This window comes from Sparus aurata, chromosome 2 (genome assembly GCF_900880675.1).
Source record: "Sparus aurata chromosome 2, fSpaAur1.1, whole genome shotgun sequence".
In the NCBI taxonomy this organism is placed as follows: Eukaryota; Metazoa; Chordata; class Actinopteri; order Spariformes; family Sparidae; genus Sparus; species Sparus aurata.
Genome location: NC_044188.1, coordinates 32,353,302 through 32,374,068, shown reverse-complemented (window position 1 = coordinate 32,374,068; position 20,767 = coordinate 32,353,302). Strand labels below are relative to the sequence as shown.

General features: G+C 41.2%; 1 protein-coding gene across 5 annotated transcripts in view; it reads right to left on the bottom strand.

Annotated features, from left to right (window-relative positions):
• Window positions 1–20,767, bottom strand: part of brip1 (BRCA1 interacting helicase 1) — a 124,257-nt gene that overhangs the window by 34,549 nt on the left and 68,941 nt on the right. The window contains exon 26 of one of the 5 annotated variants that reach the window (XM_030401246.1): window positions 134–196. The exons of 2 other annotated variants lie outside the window; for them this stretch is intronic. In XM_030401246.1, coding sequence (XP_030257106.1) covers window positions 149–196 — 48 coding nt within the window. In that variant the 3' untranslated portion in view covers window positions 134–148. Of the gene's footprint in view, window positions 1–133; window positions 197–535; window positions 629–9,577; window positions 10,406–20,767 lie in introns of those variants that run through there. 2 more of the 5 variants (XM_030401230.1, XM_030401212.1) reach the window with 2 other exon arrangements.

Sequence of the window (20,767 nt, the reverse complement as noted above, 5' to 3'; positions counted from 1 at the left end):
CATATTATATCTCTGAAGTCATGGAGTCTGATGAGGGACAGAGTGAGATTGTTTTTTGGAATGACTGTTGCCTCTGTTCCCCCAGTGCTAACAACTCATCTCTGGTCTCAAGCCAAAAGGATACATTCTTCATCCAAGTGATCCTAGGTTATGGGTCTTTCACAGTGGAAATCATCTGTCTGCTAGGGATTCTACACTGTAAATTAACAGGATTTTTTTGAAGATTACATGATTGCTAGAAAAGTAATGAAGAAAGAATGCAGTAAAAGCAAGCGTGTCTCCAGTGTAACAGCCTTTTTAGAGCATGACTGGTCTCACTTGTGTGAACCAGCCGTCTGTCCTTTATCATCTCAAGTGTTTGTTTAGAGTCTTGTCATGTAGCCCTTGGCTTCTATCATGAGGTAGTGAAGGCAAAACAAGCTGAGTGATTATCATCACCAGGGCCAGGAAGGGTGGGCAGCAGCAGTGGAACTTATCACATCCATCTTGCACTCCCTTTTCGTTGTGACCTAAACTCTTTTGCACCTCCTCTTCTCCTGGCCTCTGAGCCTCATGTCTGATGTGAGAGGATGACACCTCCCCTTCCGTTGCCTTCTTGGTACAGGCCCCACTCCTTGTCAAATGAACTCTAAACAAGCACAATTACAGTTAATGGGCTGGATAGGATCTCTGTCCTCTTTCTGCCTCTGAAAAACATCCGTCCACCCTGCAAACACAGCTTCTCCTGAGGTTTCTGCATAGCGGAAACAATAATATATCAGATTTGAACTGTTTTAACTTTTAGCTTCTCCTTACAACATGCATCTCAATCAATGAAAACAAGGAGATGGTCGAAAGGATGTGTTATGCGAAGAAACCAGAGTGTAGGAACTGATGTCTCTGATGGCTTAGATAGCACAAGCATGGAGCCAAGGATTGTTATCACTGGCGCTCATCTCGCACAAACACACACAGCCCAAACAATGACTAGCAACATTTCTGATAGCACAAACAACATCCTGATATAATTACACTATCAGGAAATTAACAAGACAGTGTGTCTGCTGCACCAAGAGCATGTCCCCAACTCTGTATGTGTGAGAGAGAGGATGACACAGAGGAAGGGTGGGAGAGAGAAGGAGGGATTAAACACCACTTTGAGTGCAGTGAGTCCGGTCTGTGCATCTAAATAGATAACTGTCTGACTGCATCTGGAGATGACAACTGGGATAGTTGCTAGTGCTGGAAGAAAAACTGGTTAGAAGAGCAATGGGACAATTTTAGAAAAAAGGTCCAGATCACTTCTTGTTTGACTGTCTAAGTTGTAACTTTACAGCTCCTTGATTCAATTCATTGTTAAACGTCACAGTTTTAGTTATGTGTCATAATACATCAGCAGTGCAGCTGTGGATGGTCATTGTCCCTAGAGCAGTGGTTCCCAACCTGGGGTCCGGTCCCCCCCTAGGGGGGCGCCAGAGATCGCAGGGGGGGCGCACAACTTTGTCTGCTCTGAGGTTGTGAGGTTACCAAAATTATATTTGTGCACATTAAATGTATAAAATCCCAATACCACACCCAACTGGATAATCAAAAGTCTTTATAATCCAAATTGAACGTATCTTTGGTCCACATTTAAATTCATTAAGCTATTTATCACCAACACCCCTATGAGGTAGGCAGGTAGGTAGGTAAACTGTGTGTGTGTTTGTGTGTGATACACCTGATGACACAAAAAAGGAAGAAATGTATGCAAAAACCTACAACTGTTGTTTATTTTTGCAAATAAAAGTTTGTAATTAATAACTTTATTCTAACAGTGTATGCGGGTTGGGGTCGGGGGGCCTGGCTTGTCTTCGACACAGGCAAGGGGGGCTTCAAGGAAAAAAGGTTGGGAATCACTGCCCTAGAGGATACGTCTTAATGATTGTGGTGAATACATGTCTTTAGCTCCATGATCAGGCTTCAATTTTGACATGCGAAAAACAAAAACGCCTTTGATGGAACAATTGAAACTCAGGTTTTGAGGCATATAACCAAACCTTAACTGTCACATCTTAAAACTGATTTATTTCTCCAGTGGGAATTTTGAATGGTTTTGAAGGCACAGACTGATGACAACGTCCTCCTGATAGGCATGTTTGATCAGAAAACATGGATGTATGTATGTACATGCATTTGTCATTTGATTTTGAGGACTTGTTGATTTTGATTAGTATGTCACACATTACACACCAGAACAAACAGCAGCACTATAGGATAAAGTGCACAAACAGAGATGTAGACGCCATCAGCAGTGTATTAAGGCTTGATGATGAACATTATCAGACTCCACTGGAATGAAGCAGGTGAATTAGTGTCTTGTTTAAATATTAAATAACATTTGTTACATGTGTGTATTAAGACAGTATTGACTGGGTGGAAGAAAGCTTCAAAGGAAAGTGATCCATGAAAGTCCATTGAATACAAAGGTCTGTCTTCAAATTGATGAGTTCTCTCAGATTGCCTCTCCTTCCAAAGCTTATTTTTCCATTAGCACTCAGTGCTGCTGAAAGGCCCAAACTGGATAGGGCTTTAGCTGAGAGACAGCTGTCAAGCAGGCTAAGCAAGCAAACATTACACTTTTATCCATACCTATGAGCAAACATACACACAGACAGGCAAGCAAACACATGTGTGTGCAAACACAATTGAAAAGGTGAGAGGCAGAGCTCTCCCTGACACCCACAGGCTGCCCTGCCTGAGAATTCTTTCTATTTAAGCTCCACTCCCTCATATGCTTTGCAGCTTATTCTTGTCGTCTCTGCATGTGTTGCCTCACTGCCGTCTGTGTTAAAGTGTGTGCTTGTCAGGTGAGAGTGTTCGGGGATGTTTTTGTTGGATGACACAAGCATTTATTTACGGGAATCCCTGTGTTTGGATTGTACACTTCAGGAGCTGACGCCCTTAGTGACATTACCAATCAATGTTGTTAACATATGTAGTAGGTTCCTCAACACAAAATTGGCTTTTGCTGGTAGAGTGTACACTTTAAAAGAACAACTAATTATGTCTGTTTTGGATAACCATTGTAAAAGCTATTCAGTACAGTATGCTAATGAGTGGAACCTGACTTTAGTACAAAGCTACACATGTACAGTAAGAGGGAAAAAAAGAAACTAAACTAGGGAATATTGCACCAGATTCTACTAGTGTCTCAGTACTCTGAGACATGTTGACAGCCATGTCTGAGGCATAAGTGTTGATACCTGATCCCAGACAGCCACATATGCTCGTCCATGTAGCCTCAAGCCAATTAATAGAACAAATTGGGATACTGGCACACAATATTTAACAGGGTGTCCTTGTTTGTACACTTAAGTTGTGATGGAAGTGATTCTGTGAAAGATAAATAGAACTTGGGTCATAACCTATGTTACACCTCTCCACACCTGGTTAATTAATGCATAAACGGATTACAAATCGTCTATATCATAAGGTTACAAATATTGTTGAACACAGCTTGCTCTGATTCCATGGATTGAGAAAGGGATGTTGTTAGATTATCCCAAAAGCCTTTTTTGAAGCCTGTTGAGGTCTTAAAGTGACACATGCACCTACAGTGTCTGGAGCATAATGTACACAATATGATGCCCATATAAAAGTATAGTAGCCAGGATAGACTGATCCAGAAAGTAGGTGTGAAAGAACTGCTGCTGTCCTAAAGCACTGAAGCAGGTCAGTTGTGTATCCTGACGAGCTTTGCATCAAGATGCCATCTTGTGTGGGCTTTAGTAATAATGATACTTTGACACTTTTAGGCTTTATCAATGTACGCAATATATAGTAAGTGCGAATGTAACGGCCAAGTGGGTAAAGACAAGTACTCAACAAATAGAACTGTATGGTAAGGTCAGAAAATGACAGCACTTTACTGAGCATAATGATGATTTAAATACCTGGATAGTGATGTTTTTAAAAATTGGGTATGCGTGTTGTGACTTCATGATGCGGAAGGTGCACTTTAATGTTGTGAATAATAAGGTAGTTCTACACACAGTTAAAGACGTGCACGCATTAACTTATACGATACAGTTAAAAGACAGCTGAATAATGCAGAAGTCATAAAAAGGAGAATTACAGCAGATGCATTAAATATTGTATTCATTTAGTGGTGAGAGTGATTTCTATTAAGCACATTTTGACATGTCTGATTCTGTACAACTGTCAAACATAGGCCCAAACCCTCACCAGTTTATCGAGTATACCTAGCTGAAAGGTTTCTCCAAATTTCTCCAACCAATTCACACCAATTGTGATCAACCTCTTCATGTAACACATTCAAATTCAATACCACCAAAAACTACACTACACTACACTAGTCTAACAGAACCATACATGTGAATCAACACAACTTCAACAAATTAATATACTGGTGACTGAATGTAAATTGTAGCGGAATCTGTGCAGAGATAAAGATGTCGAAACAGTCCAAATCAAAGAGGAGAGAATACTTTAATTATGTGATGTTACTGCAGAACGGTACGTGACTGTAATTTTTAGTGACTCCTTTTGTCAATGAAGCAAAGAGGCATATGGTCCAGATACTAAAATCAAAGCTAAGCAGTCACAACGTATGTGCTCTGCTGATGTCATCTCTGTTGGCATTTTTTAAAATAAACTCCTCATGGCCTCTCTTCACACAGCGGCACTTTGAGCAAAACACAAGTGTCTGGCTACAATCTATCTCTGTATGTTTATGTGGCAAGCTAAAGCAGTGCCATAATAGTAAATGGTTTCAGAACAACCAAAGGCTCAGCTGGGGCTCTACACTATAGATCAGCCACACACACACAGCAGTGACCAATCTTTTCCTGCTAACTGGTGTTGTTAATGGTTAATCCCCAGGGATACCAGTGTTGGTTTAGGCCCAGAAATGCCGCTTGTGTCATTATAAATGGTGTCTCTATCCTGGAACTCTTGGCCGTCTCATTAACTTGTTTCAACATTCTTTCATGCACTTAATTTCAGCACCAGTAAATCTGTTTGGACAGATTGGCAAAACAAAGGTGACAAGATGAACTGAATGATGGCGGTGCCTTGTTGTCTCTAGGTAAGCCACTCACTTTAGAGAGGGATGCCAAATGAGCAGAATTAGCTTAAGAAACAGATGTCTATTTATTGCTGCAGACCCAATAGACATCACGGTAAAACCTAGCAACAAAGCCCAATGGTGAGCCTCTGGAGGCTAGAACAAATTCACAGCTGAATCACGAGTCTGTTTAGGTAAAGTAGGGAAACACTGCCCCACTCTGTCCATAATGAGTAAGACAAATGGGATGACTTCATTCTCTGCAGGGCACTGTGTCAAGGGCAATAAGGCTTAACGACTCAAGCAGGAGGTGGGCGAAGGCAAAGACAGCATGTCTGCAACACCTTTGTGTCACAGAAAAAGGATTATTAGGTTGCCCCGTGATCAGTATACACGGATGCACGCACATGAAAATACAGGCTGCCCTATCAATTGAAGACACAGCTATTATAAGAACAACAGGGGTGCGTGGGGCTTTGTCCCCCCAAAAGTGGGTCATAATTAAAACCTACAAGAAGAGAGAATAAAGGAAACTGCATACAATTGGTGTGGGGGTGGGTCCGCATGTTCTCCAACACTGTCAACTGCCCCCCTCTTTGCACATGGCGGTGTCTGGTTGAAATTTCACACAGCTGGGATGAGACTACCTTAAACCTCCTTTTGTGTTTCTGTCAATAATCATGTTTGCACTCTCATGATCCAATGGCTTTAGCTCTGGTAAGTTATTTGCTGCTGCACCTCTGCCACCTACATGACTGACTGATGTATGGCTTTTCTGGTACACAGGGATCAACATAGCAGTTACTGACATGCTCTCCTTTCTTCGCTGCCTTTCATCTCTTCTTTTTGCCTCCCAGTTTTACAGCATTTGTGCAAATGCCGTCTATAAGACTGTAAGAGACAAAAACTGTTCCAGGTTACCAGTGTAACCTAACATGAACTTCCAAACATAAGCACCATTATAATCACATGAAGGAGTGAATACAGAATGATGCTGATATTTGGTTTAAGTTTTGCCTCTTAAGATTAAGCACAACAACAAGAGAAGGTGGGAGATGGTTGTCTATGCTAATTTAAAATGTTGTCTCCTGCAAAGGACGGCAATGTCAGGAAACGTTAGTTTGACTTTTATTCCCTGGGTCTTCAACAGAGGGTTAAAAAAGGTTATTTTTTCAAAAACTTAAATGTGTCTAGACATACACATGGACACAAATCCAACATTTAATTAGCAAGATAAATTTGTAAGACATGAAAAAAGAATAAATAAAACAATAGTAATATTAATAATAATTAAGACAACATTGATGATAGTCTACCCATGATTCCTTGCACAATCACATGAGCAAGCTAACCTAACTGTATGTGTGGTACCCTATCCATAACAGGGAACTAGTCAGCTAACTATGTACAGTATCTTGCTCAGTGATACTTCAACATGCAGTAAGGGGAGCCAGGGAATTGAACGAGTGACCCTCCAATTACTGGATGACCCAAAGTACCTCTTGAGCCTCAGTCAACCAAACATCTACCTAATTTCTGGCAAACTGAGGTTAGCCCCTGCTAGGTTCGCATATGTACCAACAAGGCATTCTGGTGGTTAAGATGCATGCCTTGTACTACAATAGAACATTTTGGTTCAGAGACGTTGTTTACGGCCACTCACTTCGTCTCTCTTTCTCCCTTACTTCCAGTCAAGTCTGTTCTGTCTACTTTAAAAAAATACAATAAAAAATCTACAAAAAACTGAAAGTATATTCTATATCTATACTTACTATCATATTATTTCCACCAAAACTTATGCTTCTGCTGATATTTCATATATATATAACCGGCAGTTTCTTTCCAATAACACAAAAATCAGAACATATGTCATATGGGTGTTTTGCAACCTCTGAAAATCTGAATAAATAGCCTTATGGATGGGTGGAGTTTGAGATCAGGGCTGAAATCACACAAAAGGTCCTGGGGACCGTTACAGAGACCTAATGATGGCTACATGATGCACTGAAACCTCATATAACCCATGACCCCAAGCTCATGGGCACAGGGGGCTGCAAGGGGTCAAGTGATGGGTTAGGGGTATATTACTTCAAGCTTGGGAGTGTGTTGTCCAATTAGCTTCTTTCTACCATCGAGAAATTACATAAATACGCGTCAATATCAATTATTTTTAAGAGCATCAAAAGATTAAGGAAAGAGGCTGTGCAAAGGAACACTGATCGTTAGCCTGAGCATTTCAGATCCAAATTAACGCATTAAAACACCAAAGTCAAATGATAACACAAACAAACTAACCAACTGAGGCAGCGGTAGACCGGCAACTCCTGTGTTCTGCAAGGTAAAATTACTGTTTTTGTCAATGGAGTCTGGAGGCTTTCAAAAGAACAGTATAACGGCTGTTTCTGGTAAACAGAACGTCTATCTCTGTGGGGATCCTTTCCATAAGGTTGTTACACACATTGAATAACAATCTGAGCCTGTTATTGCCCCCAAAAAAGAACTTCAAGTGGATGTTGCCGCTAAGGAATACATTATAGCCAGTTTCATGGCTGCTGGCTTAAGAAATCTATTGGACCAAATCCCCAAAATGTTTGCACCTTTTAGTTATATGACACCAAAATATGTAAAAATTGGGTCCAGGTTTATTAAATACCAGACTGACCATAATAACTGGTTACTAATTCCAGCTGACCTTTGTTTAGACGTCTGTAAAATCAGCTACTCTGACCTCAACTTTAAAATTTTCACGTCTGACTTTAATAGCTGGAAGCTAAATGTGCTATTAAACCTGACACTGGTGGTTTAATCGGATAAGTTGTCAAAGATGGCTACAAACAGTCACTGTTGTAGCTCTGAGTAAAACTCACCATTTGTGATTACAAATGGGTTTCATAAATTACACAAGTAAATTGGAGTTTGCTTAGTTGTAATTGAGAGTTCCCAGGACCATTTGGTCAAACTACTATTTCCATGGTCTGTATAGAACGTTCATGCTCAACATTTAAAAAATGATCATGTCACAATGAAGAGAATATTTGTCCCATCCACATCACTGAACAAAACAGGGGACCTAGAGATAGAGCCATGTCATCTCCCTCAGGAAGAACATGTGTCCTCTCATAATAGTAGCAGCACAAACACAAGCATACACACATGCACAATTACTAAGCTGTGCTTTCATTGCACCACATAAAATAAAAGGCTGCAGGTTTGTTGAGTACATTTAGAGAAAATCACCTACAAAGTCAGCTAGGAGGGCAAATATGAAAAGAGACAGGCTTTTGGAATAGAAAAAAACAATGAATCAGAAAAGCAACTTCAAGTGGCACCTGTTATGGAGCAGGAGGACCAGGGTGGAGGATTGGAAAGGACAAAGGCTGAGTATTATGCTGCTGTTATAAAGAGCGGGTTAGCCTGTTTGCTTTAGAGGTGTTGTCCGGTTGCCCCAGCGGCTATGTATAGCGGGGACGCCCATAGCCTTTGTTTTCTGACACGAACATGGGTTATTGAGAGTGAGCTGTGGACACTGATGCGTGACTGAATTCCTATTAGACTGGCAGCACTGGAAGAGTCTCCAGAGGACACCTGCAGCATCAGCTCTATGCCTTAAAGCATGAATTTATGTAATGGAGTTAAACTGATAAGGGTCTCTGAGAATGTGTTATGATACTACAATGTTTGTGGTGAAACTGAGCATAATGTTTTGCCTAAAATCGAAAAAGAACAGTTTTTATTTACAGACTGGAGGCCAGTCATGTCTCTACCAATCAAATTACTTCCAGTTTATTACAACTTGGGCAAAAGTAAAGTTAAATGCTGAGGTCTCATAATGCGACATCACTAGAAATAATAAGAAATAAGAGCAAGAAACATTAAAGTCTAATGAGAGATGTACCAATCTGCCTTTTTTTTCCAGTTCCAATACCTGAATGGGCTACCATGGGTCCTTTTTCATTTTTCGTTTTGTCTAGGTGTTTTTTTTTTTTTTTTTGGTTGGCTAATTTTTCCTTGTTTAAATGTTTTCTATTGTCATCATTTTTTTCAGCATTGTTTCATATTTCCCACTGTCATTTTAATTTCTTTGCCGTTGTTTACATTTACCCCATTATTCACCTCACTATTGTCGCTGTTGTGTACAGTTACATAGGGCAATTGAAGAGCACAAAATCGACAAAAATGCTTTTAATTCAAATGTCACCGAAGCAATTTATTTAACCTTGAAAGTTTAAAGTTCATATCTGCTCCCTTTGGTCTCTTTGTTTTTGTCAGGAAGGCACCTCTTTCATAATACATGGGAGATTGATGTACTTTATCAGTTGACAAAGGGCACATTTTGATATACCTGGACATTAATAACAACAATAATAATACATTTATTTTATATAGCGCTTTTCAGGTACTCAAAGACGCTTTACAGGTTAAAACAGAAGTATAAAAACAACACACGTAAAATAGGAAGAAAAGAAACAGGTTATACATTAAAAGCAATTTTAAAAAGGTGAGTTGCGGTGAGTGTTTTGAAAGTATTGAGTTCTGTACAGTCTCTGATGTGTTTGGGGAGGGTGTTCCAGAGGGAAGGGGCATCATCTAAGAAGGCTCTGTCACCCCAGGTTCTGTGCTTGGTTCTGTGACGTGGAGTGAGGAAATTGCTGTTGCAGTAGTCAATTCTAGAAGTGATGAAGGTGTGGATCAGGGTTTCTGTAGCAGAGAAGGAAAGTGATGGACAGAGACGGACTATGTTTTTGAGGGGGAAGGCAGTTTTGGTGATTTGATTTATGTGATGTTAAAAAGAGAGGATGTTGTCAAAAATGACAAAGAGGTTGCTACTGTGTGGGGAGGGGGAGAGGGTGGTGTTGTCTATGGTGAGGCAGAAGCTGTTAGTGTTTTTGATGAGGGATTTGGGGCCAATGATGACTATGTCTGATTTGTCGCAGTTTAGTTGGAGGAAGTTTGTTTGCATCTAGATTTTGATTTTGGTGAGGCAGTTGGTGAGTGTGGAGTGAGTGGCAGTGGTGATGGATTTGGTGGAGATGTAGATTTGGACGTCGTCAGCGTAGCAGTGAAAGCGGAGACCATGGCGGCGTATGATGCTGCCAAGGGGCAGCATGTATAAGATGAAGAGGAGTGGACCAAGCACTGAACCCTGGGGGACGCCTTGGGACAGAGGAGCAGTGGAGGAGGTGCAGTTGTTGATGTGGATGAACTGTTGTCCATTTGTGAGATAAGATTTGAACCAGGAGAGTGTAGTGCCAGTGATGCTGAGGGAAGATTCAAGGCGGGAGAGAAGAATGGAGTGGTTGATGGTGTCAAAAGCTGCAGTGAGGTCCAGGAGGATGAGGATGCTGAGTTGGCCGGAGTCTGCACAGAGGAGGAGGTCGTTAGTAACTTTAAGGAAGGCTGTTTCTGTGCTGTTTTGGGAACGGAAGCCAGATTGAAAAGGTTCAAAGAGGTCGGTGGAGATGAGCTGGGCTTTGAGTTGAGTGGCAACGGTACGTTCCAGTATTTTTGATAAAAAGGGGAGATTTGAGATGGGCCAGGAATTTGTTATGATGTCAGGGTTGAGTTCAGGTTTTTTGAGAATGGGGGTGACAGCAGCCAGTTTGAGAGATTGAGGGACTGGTCCAGAGCTGAGAGAGGAGTTGATCATTTTTGTGATGAGTGAGGAGATGGCTGGAAGACAGTTCTTGACCAGGTGGGATGGGATGGGGTCAAGGGCCCAGGTGGGGCTTTTCATTTCTGCCATGATGGTAGACAGGTCCCTTGGAGACACATGGGAGAACTGAGACAGGGGTTGAGAGCCAAGGAGGGGAGGGGTGGGTGAAGGAGTGGAGGGGGTAAGGGCAGGAGAGGTGGATAAGTTGTTGCAGATATTGTCAATTTTTGTTTGGAAAAATGAGAGGAAGGAGTTGCATTTACCGGTGGTGAAAGACTTGGAGATGTTGTCGATGGGTTTAAGGAGATACACATTAATGTATCTGGATAAATCTATCTATAAAGAGTCTGAAAATGAATCATCATGTATGGGTCATTAGCAATTTATTTGTGGGGTTTTTTCATTAACTGATGTATAAAATATCAGAACATAGTTTAAAAATTCTTCCCTCTAGCAAGACATGTTTAAATGTGTTGCTTTGTCACGAATGATACACAACAAAGATTTTTCAGTTCACACCTCATGAAACTCAAACTGGATTTGGCCCCAGTAAGCCCCGCAACCCCTCAGGGGGATAAAAAGCGGCAACATCCCGCAACCCTCACGGAAAAAGCGGAAAAGAAAAAAGAAAACGAAAAACCTCATAAAACAGAAAGAAATCAATCCTCAGATTGGAGGAGCTGAGAACAGCAAATGTTTGCCTTTTCTGTTTGAAAACTGACTTTAATGGTTAACCTTGTTAAGAACTGGCCTCTATTTTGTGTCTCTGCTCGATAATTAACAAATTACCTCTGCAACTACAAGGTCCATTTGAATAATCAAGGAATCATAATAAAGGGAACACTTGAAATATTTGATCAGATCGTCATCGCTGCTGGTGGAGGAGTCCCACCCCTTGCAGGCCGCTATCTCAGCACTGGGCTGCTCTTTCAACGATAGGCTAATACACCCCAAGTGTGTGAAGGGGCGGTATCGCAGGTCCTTCCTTCCTGCTGCTGTCAGACTGTACAGCCAGCACTGCTCCCAATAGATCTAGCATTTGCACTACATCATAAAATAACCCATTTCTCTGTTTTTGGACAAATATGGTTATGTGAAACTGGACAATTTCACATACCCATATTTATTATTATTCAACAACACACTGCCATACTTCTTGCAATTACACTGTTAACAGTGTAAAACATTATGTATTTACAGTATATATGAGTCTATTTCTATTTCTTACTTTGTACTGTATTGTTTATTCTTTTACTATCATTATTGTTTATTATAATACCACTGTTCTTTGGCTGCTGTGAAAATTTCCCCATTTGCAGGACAAATAAAGGAAATAAAGGAATTTCCCATCAGAATGATTCTGATGGGAAAGGTTAAGTGTTTATGTCAGTAGGTCCGAGTAAATGAAGTTGGCACAGAGCATAAATGAAAGATTTTGCAATGAAAAATGCAATTTAAGAATCAATATCCCTTAGGATGATGCAGCTGCAGCTCAAAATCACAAATGATAGTGAAACATCTGAACATTACCTCTGCCAACTTTTGTGCTAATAAAATTAGAGATGTTTTAGTTCTGAGAACTCAGGCAGAATCTCCAAATGTGCCATTTTGGCACTATCTGGGCCATCTAAAACATCTCTGGTACCAAACTCTATATTTCACTTGTATGTTACTGTAGGTGAAATATTCCAATTAGGCTCCACTATCGCTTAATAGGTTCATTTCAATTAATCATCGTTGCAGATTAATTTTCTGTTAATCCTCTAATAAAATGTTAATCAGTTTATTGTTGCAGTACCAATGGGGTACATATATAAATAAACTAAGCACAAAAAGCAAGCAAATTTGTGTTTGGTAGATTATTTCTTTGTTGTAACAATGCTTCTTGGCAAAAAATCCCATATCATTGAAAAGCCTGTTTTGTCCCTTTTAAATAGTGTCACACTTGTAATGAACATGCATTTGTAGGATGAGCAGCAGAGCTGAGTTTGTGTGTTGTGTCCATGAAAAATGTGCCAGATCTTCTCTGCCAATGCCAAACAGCTTATTCTGCCGTTGCTATTGACTCTTGTTTTGAGCTTCTGGTACCCCCAGGTGCTGACAACCAGGTGCCTGATTCTCGGGGTCTGCTCCCAAGAATCGGCATGCCTTGTTTGACTGATCTGGATAGGGCTGGTGCGATGGTGCAACTTCAAGCTGGTGTTCCACAATACCATGTTACGGCTTTATTTGGAGTGAGCCCTAGGACCATCTCCAAACTGAAGGCCAAGTTCCACATAACACCCTGTCAGCATTTAGGAACCTTAGGCAGTCTTCTACAGATTTGCAGCCAAGTTTTGCAGGACGATATGGCTGACGGCTCACTGCCCAAACTATCTGGAACAGGCTGCATACAGCCAATCTCCTGTCTCACAGGGCTGCCAGAAGACCTACCATGTCTGCCCTTCACCATCAGGCCTGTTTGCGCTGGTTTCGGTAACACGTGCACTGCAATCTGAACATGTGGAGGAAAGTTATGCTCAGCGATGAGTTCTGATTCTGCCTACGGCAGGATAATAGGGTCAAAGTGTGGAGGTGACGCGAAGACTGCTGTGCTGCACTGATAGAGTAGCATCTCTTGGTGGAGGCAGTGTGATGGTGTTGGGCGGCATCTCCCTCACTGGAAAACAAGGCTTGTCATCATTGGAGGCAATCTCAATGCAGAGAGATATTGACATGAGATTCTGCACCAAGTGGCAACCCCATAACTTCACAGTCTGGGACCGAACTCTGCCCTCCAAGATGACAACGCTCTATCCCACTGAGCGGGGTTTCTCAAAGACTACCTGCAGAATTTGGGAGCGGATAGGATGGAATGGCCTGCCGGCAGTCTGGATCTCAACCCCACTGTACACTTGTGGGATCAGCTTGGACCAGAGTGACCAACACAACCATGTGGGCTGACTTGCTAAAAATGCTGGTTGAAGCAATAGGATGCCAAGCCAAGGCAGTTGTGGCTCAGGGGTAGAGCCAGCTTGGCAGCTTGCATGGCAGGCACAGTCATCAGTGTATAAATTTATGTATGAATTAGAATTAATGTAAGTCGCTTTGGACAAAAGTGTCAGCCTAATGCCCTAAATGTAAATGTAAATCCCACAGCAGTATATGACCAGGCTGGTGACCAGCCTGAGGAGGAGGTGCCAGGCTGCTGTGGCTGTGTAGGGTTCCTCAACACAATGAGGCTCATGTTTGTCAAATTACTAAATTGTTAATTTGCCAATATGTCTTGTTTCTTCATAACTCAATCATCCAATAAACCAAACAAGAGACATTGACAGAATAAGCAGTTTGCTGCTCATCCCACAAAAGCATGTTCCTTTCAAAAGTGGCACCATTTAAAAAGGGAAATAACCATGCTTGCCAACAGTTTAAAGGCAGGAACACACCAGCCCAACTGTTGGACGTCTGAAGCGTTTGGAGAGACTCGGACGAGGTCGGGAACAAATATGTTTGGTGTGTTCAGCTCTGTCGGAAGCTTTCGGAGCCGCGCGGACGTTGTCAGATCCGACTGAGCATGCGAAGTCTGAGGAGGAGGGCCGTCGGACGTGTGAGCCATTGGATCCTCTGATTGGTTGTGTGCCAGCTGAATGGCCGTTCTGATTGGCGGTGTGCTAGCGAATCAGCGCGGTGTGTGGGAGGGACGGAATACTGTGTGCGCTTTGTTTTTCTATGCACTCCGTTCCGTCATTCCCTGTTTTCATGTTTTGCAGTACTGGCACCAGACTAGTTGTTATGTCCGTTCAGGACGAATGAATTTGTGTTAGTTTGGTAATGCTTTGCTGCATGTTTAGTATGCAGCTGTTTTTTATCGGAAATAGTTAAGTTTCGTTTTGATCGAAAGTAAAGAGAGTTGTGTGCATAAGCTTCTCGTTTACAACTCACAACACAAGCGCCACCCGCTTATTGCATCTCGCGCAAGCGCAGAACATACACGCTACTGTGGAGTAGGCAGCACGTCGAAGCGGTGTGTTCATTGCAACTTTTCTGCCGAACGGGTCAGACAAGAGGCAACAGAGTGGTCGGAGAGTGGTCGGATAAGGCAGTTGGATGTCTGGGCGGTGTGTGGGGGCCTTAAGATTCACTGCCAAGTAGCATTGTTACAACAAAGAAATAATCCACCAAACACAAATGTCCTTACTTTTTATGCTTTGTTTATACATGTACATGAGTAATTCAAAACAAAATACATGTCATGAGAGCTATAGATTAGTTTCAGCTATGCTCTACATCTTCTCGCCACAACCAGAGTATATATGTATTCTAGCAAAAATTAGGCCATACCTTACTGAAATGGACCACATTTCACTCTAAATCTATGATGACGGTGCAAAGTTGGGGACTTGCAGCAAAACACCAAAATGTATATATCGAATAGAAAACACCTACGGTGATATTCATAGAGCTCAGCAGCAAGTTTTATTGATGCCTATCTGTCCACACCTATGTGTCAACCTGCCCGCTCATCAACAATAAAATAGGATTAATACATACTTCAAACAGAGGGGTAGGTGCATTCGTGTACACACTTAGGACTTGTATTCAACACTTATTAACCCTTTTTGAAGTCTGAGCTCGTGCATTCAGTCACTGCTCCATTCTAAACCAGAAAAGCTGCTGAATGCCCAACACAGAGCACAGAGAAAGTGGAATCAACCTGTTCAAACAGAGATGGGTTGAGAAGTGTCATTCCCACGGCGAGGTGTGCCAGCAAGCTTTGAAAGTGTGATGAGTCAGGGCAAGCTCTCGGGTATGTTGCCACAGAATTAAACACTGAGTGTGTCCTGTTTGATTTTAAGAGCCCCAGTTCTTAAATGGTCTTGTCTGTCAGCACGTACAGATTTCACTAAGAGGCCAGAACAAAGAACTTTCCCGTCATAACTCCGTTGGGATTTTCCTCAGCGCTTAGACTGATTGGTGTGTGGTGAGAATAGGTGTGAGATAACTGGAATGGTGAGGATATCACATGTTGTAAGAAATACAACCATACCCTGTCCCACATATGTCAGGGGTGTCTATTTGCATAAGTCACCTACGTTACATTTTTCAGGGGTTCTGCATTCCTTAGTTAACCTCTGGAAGCTGCAGCATGTTTTGACGAACAGTGTCCCAACACTTGCAATATTTACACAGGACTGGACCACCAACAGCTTTGTGCTTTCACTCCTCCTATTTCTCAACACATTACCTTGCACATCTGTAAGTTCTGAACTCCAACATAGCTTTCCGACAAGTAGCTTTCTGACAGCTTTTAATACCTCACCTTTCACCTGCACTTTGTTAAAAGAAAGGCAATCCATCATTCTGAGGAATGAAAAGCGAAGCATTTACCGGGAGATGAGTGAGAAGTAACATGTTTGATCTGTTGAAATATTTGCAGAGGGATTCCGAAATGTAGGAGTGCTTAAGCGTATCTGAGGGAGTTTCCCCACATCTGCCAATGTGAGGAGCAACAGACGGCAAAAACTCCACCCAGAGATCATAACTGTTCACCAAACATGTATATTATTGGCTTAAGTAAAATCTAAGGCAACCCCATTGCAAGACAAAACGTTGATAATGGATGATTATGCGGAAACCTTCATTATTTTCAGTGACCAATACCAGTGTTTTCTACATATATTAAAACAAAAATAAATAAAAAGGCTCTATACAGTTTGTCCAACGTCATCCACATCAGCAGAAGCTCCAAGATCCACAATTGATTTGAAAAGAGGCAATCCACATCTTCAACGCACAGTTGAGTTTGTGCATTCTCTTACAACCAGGTGCTTGGTAACACTTTTGGTTAAGATATAAGTGGAAAAGGATCTAAATATTGTCTTTTTAAATCAATGTGGGATTTCAGGGTCTTGGATTAAACTGGTATGGTATGGTGTATGGTGTATTTACATGGTGGTGAGTAGATGATGACTGGATGATCATTTTTCGATGAAAAGGTTAGTTCTCCTTTACGGAAACCTTAGGGTTAGGTTCCTGAAAGGAAAAAAAACTTTTTCCCAAATGCCCAAAATGCCCACACTTGGTTGGGGTTAGAGAAAGATTGTGTTTAAAAAAAACAAAAACAAACAGCACTGAAGTCAGATGTGCTCCATGCCTATTTAAACCTCCTAGCCTATACACTCTTACTCCCAGCCTCTCTTCATTGCACAGTAGCACCTGCTTTCCCACCAAATAAAAATTCAACAATATCTTTGACTTGAATTCTTCAGTATGAACAAATAAACTGCTGTCTAATGCAATTCGATTTACACAACACTTCAATCTGAGATTTCTTACAATATTCAATATTATATATAACAGGGCTGATTTCAGTCTGAACTCCTGCTAAGTCTGAGATGAATGCCTGATTGCACCATCTACCTGCTGTGTATGTTGCCAGCTCCAAAGCTGAGCTAGTTCTTAATGCACATGGCACTTTACCATCTAATGGTAAGTGGGAGAAAACGGATTTGTTTTCAGTGATCTACTAATAATTCAGTTCATCCAAGGGAGACAGTCTGCATTGTTTTTTGTAGCATTCCAGGCTAATGGAGCACTGCTTAAACTTGAGAGGTCATCCCTGGACAAAAGGCTGGACTCAAATCAATTGCTGTTCCCAAATGAGAAGCAAATGTTTCCCAAGACAGATTTACGAGACACCACCATTTAAGGTAATACAAACTATGCAGCTCGGTAAAACATGTGGCGACAATGAGAAGGTAGGCAATGAAAATACGTTTGATGGAATGATCTTCTAGTCCAGCTGTCAGGTTGTAAAGTTGTCCATGATGGTATTTTTTATTTTTTTTGCAAGGATCTCGCAGTCTTCTAAACATTGTATGATTTTTTTTTTTTTTTTTTTTAAGTCACGCTTTCTGGTTGATTTACAATACACTCTTACATCTTCTAAAACACATCATCTCATCCTCTACAGCACAGGACAGAGCAGGCTGATGAAACTCAGGTCTTTCAATGTGTGAACCAGGTAGAATGTTCTATCAGTCTGTGGTAGCCAGTGTCATATTCTTCGTATCAGTGTGCCGGGGAGGTGCCATCAAGCTGAACAAACTGGTAAGGAAAGCCAGCTCTCTGGTGGGGATGAAACTGGACAGTGTGGAGGCGGTGACAGAGAGGAGGATGAGAGGAAAGCTGCAAGCTATAATGGACAATCCCTCTCACCATCTCTACCCCGAGCTGAGGCAACTCAGGAGCACGTTCAGCCACAGACTCATCCAACCAAGTGCCTCAAAGCGCTTAGGGGTCAGCAATCAGACTACAAAACACCACCACCACGGCTCCCAACACCTCCTTTCTCCACTGATTAAGGACTCAACCATACACTTCACTGTCACTTAAAGACTGATTGTTTTTTGTTATGATGTTATTTAATATTTCAGGAACCCTGGACATTGCACATTTGCCAGTCACATTTATTATATACTAAACACGTCATGTACACACAAGGACAGTGACTGTATATAGTATGTTTTTTTAATTCCAATTGTTTTTATTATATTTTTATTCAAATTGTTATTTCATTCTTTGCTTATTTCCTTCTGAACTGCTGTGTTACCTGTGAATTTCTCCTGGGGGGGGGGATCATTAAAGGAACATTGTATCTTATCCTCAAGATCCTTCTGTGAAGCCTGCGCATGTTAAAATCTGAAGAATCTCTTACTCTCGGGAAACCATCTTAATTTCATGCCAGCACTGTCGTCAGGAGCTGACACATGGTGCAGGAAGACTGCCCTCACAAGAAAAACAACACAGCCAAGACCGGACAGCAGCCACCTTTGGACAGGCTGCACCTGGCTCTGAAGTTGGGCGTAGCTATAGCAGAGGCTAAAGTTACCTAGATTTCTTCCCCAGTGTTGGCAAATATCAGGTGGGGGAACTTGCTTTTGATCACCGTCTCTGGTGCTGTAAAGACTTACAGCCAGTCACAGCCAAAGCAATAACAAAAGCCACAGAAACAGACATTGCCAAAGCAGGAGGTGCGATCCTGTGTTGTGGTTGCAGCCTGTGTTTCTGCAGTTGGAGATGGCTTTCTTCTAAAGAAAAGGAACAACAGTTGGCATCTGTTCAAAAGTCTCCCACAATATGCTTTTATTAACATGAGAGAGACATTTTCTGTCAGAAGCAACATCAAAAACAGAAGTATGTAGCAGAAAATTGACAGACCGCTCAAAGTCCGCTCTGATAAGATCAACCAATTAGAATATGGTTGAACAACGTGCATCTATTATGAAGGCAATTACACACAGTATATATTTTCTATTCATTTGGAAAACCTGTTTGTGAGGCAAACAAGAATATACAGCCATGCTAGATGCTCTGTGTTCATTACACAGTAGTGCTTTGAGCTACATATTTTTACTAAAATGTAAAATGACACATATTCTAATTAGCAAAAAATGCAATCATTTTAGCAGCTGTTTGTGATAAACTACAATATTGGACAAACTGAAGTTTTGAACTGATGGTCGCAAATAAAAGTAAGGGAATATACAAAGTTATTTGCACAAATCATCTAGTAACCATGAATGTCTACAAAATTGTGTACAATCCATCTGGCAGTTGTTGAGGTATTTCCCAGGATAAGGGAAACTTGACAGCTTGCGGAGTTAGAGGAAAAGTTAGTAAATCACCAAAGTCCCTAAGATTGATCATCTAGGTACTATGGATATCCTTACAAAATGTCATCGCACTCCATGGAATATTCCACTAAAGGCCAAAAAAGTCAGCTTGCTGGTGGTTCTAGAGCCTAAGTAAGGGGATCGCCCAAATTAGCAAGATTCATCATCTAAGGAACATGAAAATTTCTTACTAAATGACCAACCGATCGCAAAGGTAGTGCGGGAAGATCACGGTGAATCTCCGAAAGGCCAAGTCAAATCTATGCCACCTGATTGACGTACAGGCAGAATGGGAGGAGGACTTTTTTTTCACTATGTCTTTTTCAAAGTGCATTTGTCTGATCTGTCAAACTACCATCGCTATTCCGAACACTTTTGAACTGTTCATAAAAAGTACGGCACTGACTTCCCTCTTGAAAAGCGAGCTGAGAAGGAGAAAGGTGAGGGAACTAAAATCACAGTTAATCGGACAACAGTCGTTTTTCACACAGCAGAATTCACAAGCAAAGGCTGCCACCGAAGCATCTTTACAGGTGAGTTACTCTATCATTAAGCATAAGAGGTGCTTCTAAGATGGAGAGATGATACAAGAGGCCTTCGTTGAGGCAGCTGACTCCTTGTTTTGGGATTTTAAAAACAAACCAGAAATATTATCATCAATCAAAGCTCTTCAGCTATCAAGAAGTACGGTTACACTGTGAAGTAATGGCCGAGGATTTGACACAGCAGCTTCAGAGAGACATTGCAGACAGTGAGTGTTTCTCACTGCAAATAAAAAAAACAAAACATCAGCTCCTGGTGTGTAACTGTGTGCAATACTGATGGCTGTTTGTCACCTATCTGCATTACTGCTGTCAATTTTTATGTGCAATGCCAAGGGTTACATTACTCTTTCAATATCAGTTATGCATTGTGTTGTATAAAGTATACTCAGTATGTGCATAAATAAATAGATGTTAAGTATTTTTTATTTAGGTAGATCATTTTGACCTGGTTGTTTTAAAAGTAGCTTGCAAGTTAAAAAAGGTGTGGGCACCCTTGGTCTAAATCAACACTATTGGCTTAACAATTTAACACTTACTTCTGTCTAGATAAAATCAATCAACCCTTATGACTGGTTTCCAGTGTGACACATCTTAATACATCCCAAATGAAGAGGATCAGCTTTATTGATTAGAAAATGGATAATGACATAAAATCAGTGAGGGAAGAAATAAATGGTATATGTATATACCATTATATTACTGTATAATTAATCCCTACCCTTTTATGCTTGTATGAACAAAATCCTCTGCTCTCTTAAATTAACAAACACACAACTTTTCAGTATCGAAGAATAAAGGAATAAACAAAATGATTTACAACTAGACAACTACAAAATACCTTCAACATGATACTACACAAAGAAGATAA